Source organism: Taudactylus pleione, unplaced genomic scaffold (assembly GCF_031769625.1).
Source record: "Taudactylus pleione unplaced genomic scaffold, aTauple2 ptg000041l, whole genome shotgun sequence".
NCBI lineage: Eukaryota > Metazoa > Chordata > Amphibia > Anura > Myobatrachidae > Taudactylus > Taudactylus pleione.
In genome coordinates this window covers 66,370,691-66,384,189 of record NW_028284443.1, presented here as the reverse complement: position 1 = coordinate 66,384,189, position 13,499 = coordinate 66,370,691, and the positions used below count along the sequence as shown (strand labels likewise).

The 13,499-nt window shown below is 44.0% G+C and overlaps 1 protein-coding gene across 3 annotated transcripts in view; it reads left to right on the top strand.

The window, feature by feature from the left end:
• NDFIP2 (Nedd4 family interacting protein 2) overlaps positions 1-13,499 on the top strand; it is a 345,019-nt gene that overhangs the window by 104,136 nt on the left and 227,384 nt on the right. For all 3 annotated transcript variants that reach the window (XR_015872919.1, XM_088459031.1, XM_088459043.1), the window contains one exon: positions 13,347-13,471. Coding sequence is in view for 2 of the 3 variants with exons in the window: in XM_088459031.1 (XP_088315157.1) it covers positions 13,347-13,471 (125 nt within the window). In the remaining variant the exon portion in view is untranslated. The remainder of the gene's footprint in view (positions 1-13,346; positions 13,472-13,499) is intronic.

Sequence of the window (13,499 nt, the reverse complement as noted above, 5' to 3'; positions counted from 1 at the left end):
CCAGCGGTCAATCACTAGAATTGTAGAATATAAACTCATGGACAGCCTGCATTATGGACCTAACTGTGCATGTGAATTAGGGGTGTGCATCGGCCTCTTTTCATGTTTTGGTTTTGGATCTGAATCTATCTTCGTGTTTTTGGATCTGGATTGGTTTTGCCAAGACCACCCTTCCGTGTTTTGGGTTCTGGGTTTTGTATTGTGGATCTGTATTTTTTTGGAAAAAAAGCATAAAAACAGCTAAAATCACAGAATTTGTGGGTTTTTCTGCTCCTATGCTATTATTAACCTCAATAACATTAATTTTCACTCATTTCCAGTCTATTCTGAACACCTCACAATATTGTTTTTAGGCCAATAGGTTGCACCGAGGTAGCTGGATGACTATGCTAAGCGACACAAGTGGGTGGCACAAACACGTGGCCCACCTAGGAGTGGCACTGCAGTGGCAGACAGGATGACAGTTTGAAAAACTAGGCCCCAAACAGTACATAATGCAAAGAAAAAAAAAATTAGGCGCAAGATGGAATTGTCCTTGGGCCCTCCCACACACCTTTATGTTGTATAAACAGGACATGCACCCTTTAACAAACCAATCATTTCAGCGCCAGGGTTCATTTGGGCCCCCACAAAACAAGCTGGCAATTAATCTGTCCCTGCACAAACTGGCTCTACGGAGGCAAGATGTCGTCCTCATCCTCCTCATCCACCGATTCCTCACCCTCTTCAGTGTTGTGTACATCCTCATCTTCGCAGAGTATTAATTCGTCCCCGCTGGAATACACCACCACAGGTCCCTCTGTACGTTCTGGAGGCTGGTCTCCCTGGAAGAATTGATAATTAATTTTGATGAACATAATCTTCTCCACATTTTGTGGAAGCAACCTAATACGCCTTTTGCTGACAAGGTTCCCGGCTGCACTAAACACTCTTTCGGGGTACACACTGGAGGGGGGGCAACTCAGGTAAAATAGAGCCAGTTTGTACAGGGGCCTCCAAATTGCCTCTTTTACCTGCCAGTACAGGTACGGACTGTCTGACATGCCTACTTGGATGCTGTCACCGATGTAATCCTCCACCATTCTGTCAATGGTGACAGTATCATATGCAGTGACAGTAGACATGTCAGAAATTGTTGCCAGGTCCTTCAGTCTGGACCAGATGTCCAAACTTGGTCCTGCCTGCCCTGCATCACCACCAGCAGGTTGCTTAGGATACCTGTTTCCTGGCAGCCCCAGTTGCAGTAAAAATGAAGAAGGAGCTGTTGACGTGTCACATTCCGCTTCAGCAGACAGTGTTTTCACCAGCGGGTCTTTGCACCTCTGCAGACTTGTGTCGTCCGGAAAGAGAGAGACCACATAGGCTTTAAACCTAGGATCGAGCACGGTGGCCAAAATGTACTGGTCTGATTTGAATAGATTGACCACCCTCGAATCCTGGCAAAGCGAATGAAGGGCTCCATCCACAAGTCCCACATGTCGAGTGGAATCGCTCCTGCTTAGCTCCTCCTTCACTTTCTCCAGCTGCTTCTGCAAAAGCCTGATGAGGGGAATGACCTTACTCAAGCTGGCAGTGTCTGAACTGACTTCACGTGTGGCAAGTTCGAAGGGCTGGAGAACCTTGCACAACACTGAAATCATTCTCCACTGCACTTGAGTCAGGTGCATACCCCCTCTTTTGCCTATGTCATAGGTGGATGTATAGGCTTGAATGGCCTTTTGCTGCTCCTCCATCTTAAGCATATATAGGGTTGATTTCCACTGCGTCACAACCTCTTGCTTCAGGTGATGGCAGGACAGGTTCAAGACTGTTTGCTCGTGCTCCAGTCTTCGGCACGCAGTCGCTGAATGGCGAAAGTGGCCAGAAATTTTTCGGGCCACCCAAAAGCGTCTCCTGCATGTCCTTGTTGTGTTGCAGAAGATTCTGCATCACCAAATTTATTGTGTGAGCAAAACATGGGATGTACTGGAATTTTCCCAGATGTAATGCCCGCACAATTTTGGTGGCGTTGTCGGATATCACAAATTCCCAGGAGAGTCTAAGTGGGGTAAGCCATTGGGCGATGATTTCCCACAGTTTCTCTAAGAGGTTGTCAGCGGTGTGCCTCTTACTGAAACCGGTGATACACAGCGTAGCCTGCCTTGGAACGAGCTGGCGTTTGAGCTGCTGTTACTGGTGACGCTGCTGTTGTTGCTGCGTAAGGTGATACATCTACCCAGTGGGCTGTCAGTCATATAGTCCTTAGTCTGCCCTGTTCCACTTGTCCACATGTCCGTGGTTAAGTGGACATTGTTTACAACCGCATTTTTTAGGACACTGAGGACACTTTTTCTGACGTCTCTGTACATTCTCGGTATCGCCTGCCTAGTGAAGTGGAATCTAGATGGGATTTGGTACCGGGGACAATTGTCTAAATCCCACTGCACGAATGGAGGATACCGGACGCACGTCTAACACCAACATAGCAGTCAAGGCCTCAGTTATCCGCTTTGCTTCAGGATGAGTGCTGTCGTACTTCATCCTCCTCGCTAAGGACTGTTGGAGGGTCAATTGCTTAGTAAAAGAAGTAGTGGTGTTCCTACTTCCTCTCTGGGTTGATGAACGACTCCCAGCAACAATAGCAGTAGGCGTAGCAATGCAGGATCCTTCGGAAGAATCCCGGGTAGGAGAGGAGTCAGTCATGCAAGTGACATGGCCTGCAGGACTACTTCCGATCCTGACTGAGGAGGAAATTGACGAGGAGGGAGTTGACGGTGTGGTTTGAAGGCACTTGGATACAACAGGACAAAGTGATTTAGGTGTCCCTGGACTGCTTACGGTCTTAACCAAAGTTTCTGAACTTGACAGTAACTTTTTTATGAATGCGCTGCAGGTGTCGTATAAGGGAGGATGTTCCTAGGTGGTTTTTGTAGCGGGAGGAGGGCTTCCATCGCCATGTGAAGCTGAACCACTAGTCATGAACATAGGGAAAGACCTTAGCCGTTCCTTGCCACTCCGTGTCGTAAATGGCATATTGGCAAGTTTACGTTTCTCCTCAGACGATTTAAATGTATTTTTTAAGGTAATTTTCCTGAAGTTTGTCATTTGGGATTTTATATGCCCTCTACTGTGACATTGGGCATCGGCCTTGGCAGACGACGTTGATGGCATTTTATCGTCTGTCATGACTAGTGGCAGCAACTTCAGCACTAAGAGGAAGTGGTTCTTCATCTTTCCCTATTTTATTTTTATTGGACAAATTGTTGTCCTCCATTTATGTGATTATTGATATATAATACGTGCAGCTAAGGCGCACACAAACACAGAAAATTGTTTTATTTTTTGGGGGATGGAGTGCACTTTGGGGGTTACACCACCCTTTAAGAGACGAGCCAGCCGGCCCTTTACTTATGACACAGGCGCACACTTGGCGCTACTTTGTTGATGAACGTGCGGCTACTGCGCACACAATTCACAAACAGAAAAAAAGATTTTTTTAATTTTTTTTGGAGTGCACTTTGGGGGTTACACCACCCTTTAATGGACGAGCCAGCCGGCCCTTGATTTATGACACAGGCGTACGTTTGGCGCTGCTCCTTTTGTTGATGCACCTGCAGCTACAGCGCACACAATTCACAAACACAGAAAAAAAATAATTTTTTTTGCACTTGGGGGAGCACCCCTGAGGGACAGATCACCCCCTGGACAACACTACAGCACCCCTTTAGGACTACAGCCTTTATGGGACACTGCACAACACAGCCCAGCCAGCCCCTATGGACAACTGACTGCACAACACAGCCCAGCAAGCCCCTATGACAGCAGCACAACACAGCCCAGCCAGCCCCTATGGACAACAGCAGCACAACACAGCCCAGCCAGCCCCTATGGACAACAGCAGCACAACACAGCCCAGCCTGCCCCTATGGACTGAGTGGACACAGCCCCTATGGACAACAGCAGCACAACAGAGCCCAGCCAGCCCTAACTCCCACCCTCCCTCTTAAATGTCCACAGCCAAAGTGAAAAATGGCGCTAACACGGGAACCTTTTATAGAATCCAAAACCCGCAAGATCCGACAGCGGGATGATGATGTTTTGCCTCTATTTCAGATCCGAGTCAGGCGGGAATACCCGAGCCGGACTCTGTTCCCGGCTCGGATCGGGGAGGGTTCGGATTTCAGAAATTCGAACCCGCTCATCCCTAATGTAAAAAAAAAAATAAAAAAAAAATAAATAAATAAATAATAATAATAATAATAAAAAAAAATATATATATATATATATATTAGTCCAGTGCATAAATATTGGGACATTGACAGAATTTTCATATTTTGGCCTATATTCACCACCACAATGGCTTTGAAATGAAACAAACAAGATGTGCTTTAACTGCAGACTTTCAGATTTAATTTGAGGGTAATTGCATCCAAATCAGGTGAACGGTGTAGGAATTACAACGGTTTCTATATGTGCCTCCCACTTTATATGGAGGCTAAAAGTAATGGGACTATCAACTCGGTAGCTATTTCATGGACAGGTCTGGGCTATTCCCTCGTTATTTCATTATCAATTAAGCAGGTAAAAGGTCTGGAGTTGATTCTAGGTGTGACATTTGCATTTGGAATCAGTTGCTGTTGACTCTCAATATGAGATCCAAAGAGCTGTCACTATCAGTGAAGCAAGCCATCATTAGGCTGAAAAATCAAAACAAACCCATCAGAGAGATGGCAAAAACATTAGGTGTGGCCAAATCAACTGTTTGGAACATTCTTAAAAAGAAAGAACGCACCGGAGACCTCAGCAACACCAAAAGACCCGGAAGACTACGGAAAACAACTGTGGTGGATGACAGAAGAATTATTTTCCTGGTAAAGAAAAACCCATTCATAACAGTTGGCCACTCTCCAGGAGGTAGGTGTATATGTGTCAAAGTCAACAATCAAGAGAAGACTTCACAAGAGTGAATATAGAGGGTTCACCACAAGATGTAAGCCATTGGTGTACAACAAAAACAGGAAGACCAGATTAGAGTTTGCCAAACAACATCTAAAAAAGCCATTACAGTTCTGGAACAACATCCTATGGACAGATGAGACAAAGATCAACTTGTACCAGAGTGATGGGAAGAGAAGAGAAGGAAAGGAACTGCTCATGACTCAAAACATACCACCTCATCAGTGAAGCATGGTGGTGGTAGTGTCATGGCGTGGGCATGTATGGCTGCCAATGGAACTGGTTCCCTTGTATTTATTGATGATGTGACTGCTGACAAAAGCAGCAGAATGAATTCTGAAGCGTTTCGGGCAATATTATATGCTCATATTCAGTCAAATGCTTCAGAACTCATTGGACGGCGCTTCACAGTGCAGATGGACAATGACCCAAAGCATACTGCAAAAGCAACCAAAGAGTTTTGTAAGGCTAAAAAGTGGAATGTTATGCAATGGTCAAGTCAATCCCCTGACCTGAATCCGATTGAGCATGCATTTCACTTGATGAAGACAAAACTGAAGGGAAATGCCCCAAGAACAAGCAGGAACTGAAGACATTTGCAGCAGGGGCCTGGCAGAGCATCACCAGGGATGAAACCCAGCATCTGGTGATGTCTATGCGTTCCAGACATCAGGCTGTAATTGCCTGCAAAGGATTTGCAACAAAGTATTAAAAAGTGAACGTTAGATTAAGGATTATTTAGTTTGTTCCATTACTTTTGGCCTCTTAAAAAGTGGGAGGCACATATAGAAACCGTTGTAATTCCTACACCGTTCACCTGATTTGGATGTAATGACCCTCAAATTAAATCTGAAAGTCTGCAGTTAAAGCACATCTCGTTTGTTTCATTTCAAAGCCATTGTGGTGGTGAATAGAGGCCAAAATATGAAAATTCTGTTAATGTCCCAATATTTATGCACCTGACTGTGTGTGTGTAATATATATACACACACACACACTGCATCAGTTGCAATCTGACATATCGTGGGTCGGTTTGAACACCGGCTAGGCTGCTCATGGCAAGACAGCATGAATTATCTGAGTTCGAATGGGACATGATAGTGGGTGCCTGATGGATGGGACTTTCCATTTCCAAAGTTGTACGGACATTCTACATTCCTTGATCTACTGTGTCCCATGTGTAATGGGAAAACCTCAAGGTAGGTATTGCCAACCAAGGATGCTTAATGATCATGACCAGCGGCCACTGGCCAGAATTGTCCATAGTAACAGACAAGCAGCACTGGCTCATATCACATCTACATTCAATGCAGAGGTACCAGATGCATATCCAGCAAGCCAGGGAATATTCCAGCAGGATAATGCACCATGTCATCAGTCCTAAGTTGTCCAGAATTGGTTAGCAGAGCATTCTGGAGAATTCTGATGAATGAGTGATCTCCACACCCAACTTGAACCCAATCGAGCATTTATGGGATATGGTGGAGAGGTCATTCGCACCCAAGATCCTGCATCTACAAACATCCAGATGGCATGGGTCAACATCTCTCCAGAGATTAAAATATTGTATAAAATTACCTTCAGCCTATGTGTATAAGGTGTATATGAAACATAAATGAACTACATGTATGTACACAAACTTTGTTTGAGCCACAATATTTTTGAAAATATTGTATAAAATTATCTGAAGGCTTTGTGTATAAGGTGTATATAAAACATCAATGCATTCTGTGTTTTAGATTTGGGTCCCACTCCCAAGATATTTCATTATGGTATGCAAATATTCCAAAATACATAATATTCCGATATCCAAAATACCCCTGGGGTCCCAAACATTTTCGATATGGGATATTTGGATATACCTCATGTGGGTGGGCCTGTGTGTGTATATTTATTGTGTGTCTGTGTGTGTATGTGTGCTAGTCAGCTCAGGCAGGGGAGGCTTGCTGGGACCTGTAGTTGCACAGAGAGACTATTTTTGCTACTATCAATTGCACCACACTACATAATCAACCCGGCACCCACCAATCCAAGGGTGCCGGGGATAGCCCCGTGTTATCGGCCTAGGCCTGGGGTGCCCTGGAGAGGGAGACCCCTTTGTTGGGGGGGTCCCCAGGGATCCCCGACCTGGGCAGACTAGCGGTCAGGGGTAATGCTTTGGCCGGGGAACTCGATGAAAGGGTTCCTCTGGCTGTAGCATTACCCCATGCTAGAAAAAATTTTGGATCTGATAAATACAGGGGAACTCTGCGCATTTTTTGCCCCCTGTATTTCCAGAACCAGGACCGGCTCGGAGCCTAGTGATGGTTGCGCTAAATACAGGGGACCCCTACATTGTTTGTCCCCTGTATTTAGCTCAACCAGTACTGGGTCTCCAAAGCCCAGTGCTAATTGTTCTTTTGTGGAGAAAAGTAAAGTGGTCCTAATTGAGAGTTGCCGAAAAAACTGACAGTTGCAACTTTTAGCTTACTCCCAAATCCTCATTTTACTTTTTTTGCCCTAAAATTTGTCATACAGCACCGAGTGACAGTTCTTCTTGTCCATGCCAAATTTCAGCTTGGTACCTCCAATAGCTTTTGAGTTGTAGCCGCTTAAACATCATGCCCCCCTCTCCGGAATTCTCTATGGGAGAATGCTGTTTTCTGCATAATTGCCACTAAAGGGTCACAATTATTTTTTGTAATGTTTGTCAGAAATTTCACTTTAAGGATCTATTTGCATATTTCATAGAGTAAAGTCACCCTCTAGTGGTGCTCGTGCACATTACAATTTACAAATTGCAAACAATGGTCATCTGACTAGTTGCCAGTGCTGTATGTAAATACACTGAACTATTAAACTTTCAAAATAAAAATACCATTTCCTTTCTGAAATAGCAATCTACTTATTGCACTTTAAAATGGATAGATGACCACCTTAACATTTGTTTGATTTACATATTTGTAAGGGAAAAAGTCACCAGTGTTCTTAACACCGTTGGGTAACTTCCCAGTAGTAATGATAATCATGTCTTATTGGCGTGGGTGTCAAAATCATCTCTACAGTATATAAACTGAAGTTCATACAAAGAACTTGTTAGTGCTAATTCCCCTGCTTAACTGTTTAATATTGAATGTTCAGTGTACATAATTTTTACTTGAACTATAAAGTTAAAGGGCCTGATTCAGACCAGCTCGCTATCTGCGTACGCTCACTGGATGCGTATGCAAACTTGTCAAAGTGACGCCACAGGAAGCGAATACTTGCCAAGGCATAAGCACGCCCACCATGTCTTAGCGAGCGGCCACTTAGTCTGAGCGTACGCCCAATCGCACAGGCAGAGCCACCCACCAGCACATGTCATCTCCAGGAAGTGTATTAAAACATTGGTACATCGAGCACCATCAGATGCCAAAGCAGTGCTTGCGGTTGCTTTACTCTACTGCAAGCATTGCGAGGAAATCAGTGTAAAAAAAAAACAGGCAAGTGACGTGTACTATGACACTGCCTGTAAATTGTGCACACCTCTAAAACGGCGTTGAAACACTCAGGCACGCCTGCGTTCGCATCTCCAACCCCACCGTTATTGGTGTCCTGCCCCTGTTACCACCCACAAACGGCCTCTTCTGTCACTCATTACCCTGGACTGCCTTTGCTGGCTGAGCGAGAGGGTTGCTGTCGCAGTATGTAGTTCGTGCACGCGCAGAATGAGGCGTTCGCAGAACATCGGGCCGCTTGCGAACGCACAGCGCGAGCGAGCTGCTCTGAATCAGGCCCAAAATCTTCAGGGGCCTATCCATTAGCAGATGTTTTTCGGAAAGATGAGACAAAAGATATCTATTAAATTCCGGTGGCTGTGCTGAAAGAGATCTGTCATGTACATGACAGATTTTGGCAAAAGACGAATGATGAACGATATCGCATGACATCATTCAGGGAGTGGATTTTTTTTCTCTGCAGCGCTCTGTAGCTGCTGCTAATATCTTTTGTCGTGTACCGCATATACACTGCACAATATTTCTAATATCTGGCAGCGATATGCGATAATTGACCAACATGTTGGAGAGATTAAAGATTTAAGTTATGGGCCGCAGGAGTGCGCATCAGTCATCGTTCAGGGCATATCCATAGCAGATAAATTGAACGACTGAACGATATATTGTTCAGTCGTTTAATTTATCTGCTAATGGATAGGCCCCTTTCCTCGCATATTTAAAAGCTATATATGCACTATCCATGCCATCTTAACTGTCCATCAGTGATATCAGTGATTTTCAATCCCTCAGCTAAACGGGACTAGAAGACTAGGATTTTTCTTTAAAAAAGACACCTAAGCTTATGATAGGAGTTTACTTTCATAGACGCTATCATACAGTCGGGTGCATAAATATTGGGACATTGACAGAATTTTCATATTTTGGCCTCTATTCACCACCACAATGGCTTTGAAATGAAACAAACAAGATGTGCTTTAACTGCAGACTTTCAGATTTAATTTGAGGGTAATTACATCCAAATCAGGTGAACGGTGTAGGAATTACAACGGTTTCTATATGTGCCTCCCACTTTTTAAGGGGTCAAAAGTAATGGGACTATCAACTCAAAATCTATTTCATGGACAGGTGTGGGCTATTCCCTCGTTATTTCATTATCAATTAAGCATGTAAAAGGTCTGGAGTTGATTCTAGGTGTGACATTTGCATTTGGAATCCGTTGCTGTCGACTCTCACTATGAGATCCAAAGAGCTGTCACTATCAGTGAAGCAAGCCATTATTAGGCTGAAAAATCAAAACAAACCCATCAGAGAGATAGCAAAAACATTAGGTGTGGCCAAATCAACTGTTTGGAACATTCTTAAAAAGAAAGAACGCATCGGAGAGCTCAGCAACACCAAAAGACCACGCAAAACAACTGTGGTGGATGACAGAAGAATTATTTCCCTGGTGAAGAAAAGCCCCTTCACAACAGTTGGGCAAATCAAGAACACTCTCCAGGAGGAAGGTGTATATGTGTCAGTCAACAATCAAGAGAAGACTTCACAAAAGTGAATATAGAGGGTTCACCACAAGATGTAAACCATTGGTGAGCCACAAAAACAGGAAAACCAGATTAGAGTTTGCCAAACAACATCTAAAAAAGCCATTACAGTTCTGGAACAACATCCTATGGACAGATGAGACAAAGATCAACTTGTACCAGAGTGATGAGAAGAGTATGGAGAAGGAAAGGAACTGCTCATGATCCAAAACATACCACCTCATCAGTGAAGCATGGTGGTGGTAGTGTCATGGTGTGGGCATGTATGGCTGCCAATGGAACTGGTTCCCTTGTATTTATTGATGATGTGACTGCTGACAAAAGCAGCAGAATGAATTCTGAAGTGTTTCGGGCAATATTATATGCTCATATTCAGTCAAATGCTTCAGAACTCATTGGACGGCGCTTCACAGTGCAGATGGACAATGACCCGAAGCATACTGCAAAAGCAAACCAAAGAGTTTTGTAAGGCTAAAAAGTGGAATGTTATGCAATGGCCAAGTCAATCCCCTGACCTGAATCCGATTGAGCATGCATTTCACTTGATGAGGCCAAACTGAAGGGAAATGCCCCAAGAACAAGCAGGAACTGAAGACATTTGCAGTAGAGGCCTGGCAGAGCATCACCAGGGATGAAACCAAGCGTCTGGTGATGTCTATGCGTTCCAAACAGGATTTGCAACAAAGTATTAAAAAGTGAAAGTTAAATTTAGGATTGTTTAGTTCAGTGTTGGCTAACCTTGACACTCCAGCTGTTATGGAACTACATAACCCAGCATGCACTGCTACAGTTTTGCTATTAGGGCATGCTAAAACTGTGGCAGGGCATGCTGGGATATATAGTTCCACAACAGCTGGAGTGTCAAGGTTAGCCAACACTGGTTTAGTTTGTTCCATTACTTTTGGCCCCTTAAAAAGTGGGAGGCACATATAGAAACCGTTGTAATTCCTACACCGTTCACCTGATTTGGATGTAATTACCCTCAAATTAAATCTGAAAGTCTGCAGTTAAAGCACATCTTGTTTGTTTCATTTCAAAGCCATTGTGGTGGTGAATAGAGGCCAAAATATGAAAATTCTGTCAATGTCCCAATATTTATGCACCTGACTGTATATAGAGTAGAGACCACTTTTCTGTGGAACTGACATAAATAAGGAGAAATCTTTTGGAATCCAGTAATAGGCACATATTTACTCTTGTTAATGCTATGCGATGGAAAAATAAAGAACATATTTATTTTTCTTTGATTGAAGGTGCTTGCGATGGCTCTTAATCATATTTTTTATTTTTAAGCACCACAAAGTTTCTGCAACAACCATACTAGGAATATGCATAGTAACATTGTAATCTGGCATAGAAGTACAATCTAGTACAACTTGTCATATTTAGCGACAACACAGAGAAATAAAATGACAGAACATGGGACAAGATTGGGGCAACTCATTATCTTGTAGGACATGTGTTATTAAGTCACACTGGGAGGAGACAGTTTGGCACTCGATAAGCTTGTACACAAGCTAAGGGTGAGCATACAGTTTCTGAGTGACTATATGAGACTTGGGACCATACTCATAATTAGGTATCCAACTCGCCACGAGTTGTGACAGAGGATACTTAAGTACTGGAGCAATACTGAATTGCTCTGAAAAGCAGCTGTTCCGCGAGCTCTATTAGCTCAACGTTCACCACTAGTTACTAGCTGTGAAAGTTTACACTGTAAATTTACATGCATGAACTGCGTTCACACATGCGCACAGAGAGGACCGCTGCAGTCTGGGAGATCCCTCGGCGCACTCTGGAACTCCTTCCAAACAGAAAGGAGTGGGCCATCTTGAACGAACACTGGGCCTGATTCAGAGCCGGACGCAATTAGCGCTCGCTCGTCCAGAAAATAGGGGTGGCTATTCAAATGAACCGTTCGCCGTTTGCGGTCTGTTCACGCCTATAGGTCTGAACGAGCGAACAAAACTTGCGGTCGTTTTTTGGGAAACTACGCCCCCTGGCCGCTCGCATCCTACGTCATGTCCGCTATTTATTAGATTAATCGAGTACATCGACCAGGGTATGAACTGCTCGCTATTCTTGTGGTTGGTTTTTGCTACCACAATTTTGCGAGCAGTTCTGGCTATTAAATAACCCAGTGACGTGGTCAATGACGCTGCTGTATTAATTATGCACACCCATAAAACGCCCGTTTTGACCTTTAAGCACGCCTGCGATCGGATCTCCACTCCCCGTTTTCAAGCACCTTCCCCTGTTACCACCCACATACGCCTCATTCTGTCACTGAAATTATCAGGCATTCGCTATTTTGCGAGCACATGAATTTCGTCCGCACTGACTGGTTCGCGCATGCGTATTACGATCCGTACGCATGCGCAGTTGGGCAAACATCGCTCGGAGCGAATGAGCGGCCGCTTACGAGCGGCTCTGAATCAGGCCCACTATCTGAAGATGGTGTCAGTTCCCGCAATCAAACTCCAAATACTTTCAGTTTTCAGAGCTGGTTGCATATGGGCGGCCACATCAGGCCACTAATGTTGAATGGGTCCTGTTACTTAAATCATGCATGTCTACAGGTCATATCAGCGTAATGAATAAACCCCTTGGAGAAAAAAGACGAGGAGAGGGAGGCATGGATAGTGCTAAGGAGAGAACACCAGGAAATGGGATCCTACCCATGAGAGCTGACATAATCACATGCCACCATCTATGGCACAGAATGTTTCTACCATTTTTAATCTTGGCAAAAGCTGCATTCTACATTACTAGTTTAGCATGTGTTATGCCTTGTAAATTGTATTTTAAAATTCTGTGGTGGCAGGAGACTAATCAGACACTGTTCCCTTAATCAGGGGTAGGCAACGTGTGGCACTGGAACTACACATCCCAGCATGCCCTTCCACAGTTTTAACATTCCCCAACAGTAAAACTGTGGCAGGGCGAGGTAGGGAGTGCAGTTCTTTACTAGCTAGAGTGCCACACGATGCCTACCCCTGTTATAAATCTTCTAAACGATGGTAAAGTTGGCTGACAAGTCCAACATACATGAGACATAGGAGTCAATTCAGTTACAATACCATCTCTCATCACATGTTCTGTTGCGGTGTATGGGCAATATGCAGTGTGCATATCTTTCATATATACGGTAGCTAGCATCATGCTTTTTCTTGTGCACGCCTATGGGGGTGTGTGTGATGTAAAATGCACATTGTAGGGGTGATGTAGGATGCTGTTATCAGTGTTCACATGCTGTCCCCACAGTATATCTCCTGCATCACCCCTACAATGCAGTTAATTGAATCAACCCCATATATTTGTATCTATGTATTTAAAAAAATAACATAGCTTGTTCTCAAATGGGCCACCTATTAATTTGTTAATCTCTTTCTAGTGGCGTTCATTTTCAACTGGATTGGGTTCTGTTTATCCTTCTGTATAACCAACACAATTGCTGGACGTTATGGAGCAATCTGTGGATTTGGATTATCACTAATCAAATGGATTTTAATTGTGAGGGTAAGTGTGTTTTCGTGTATGGAGGGCA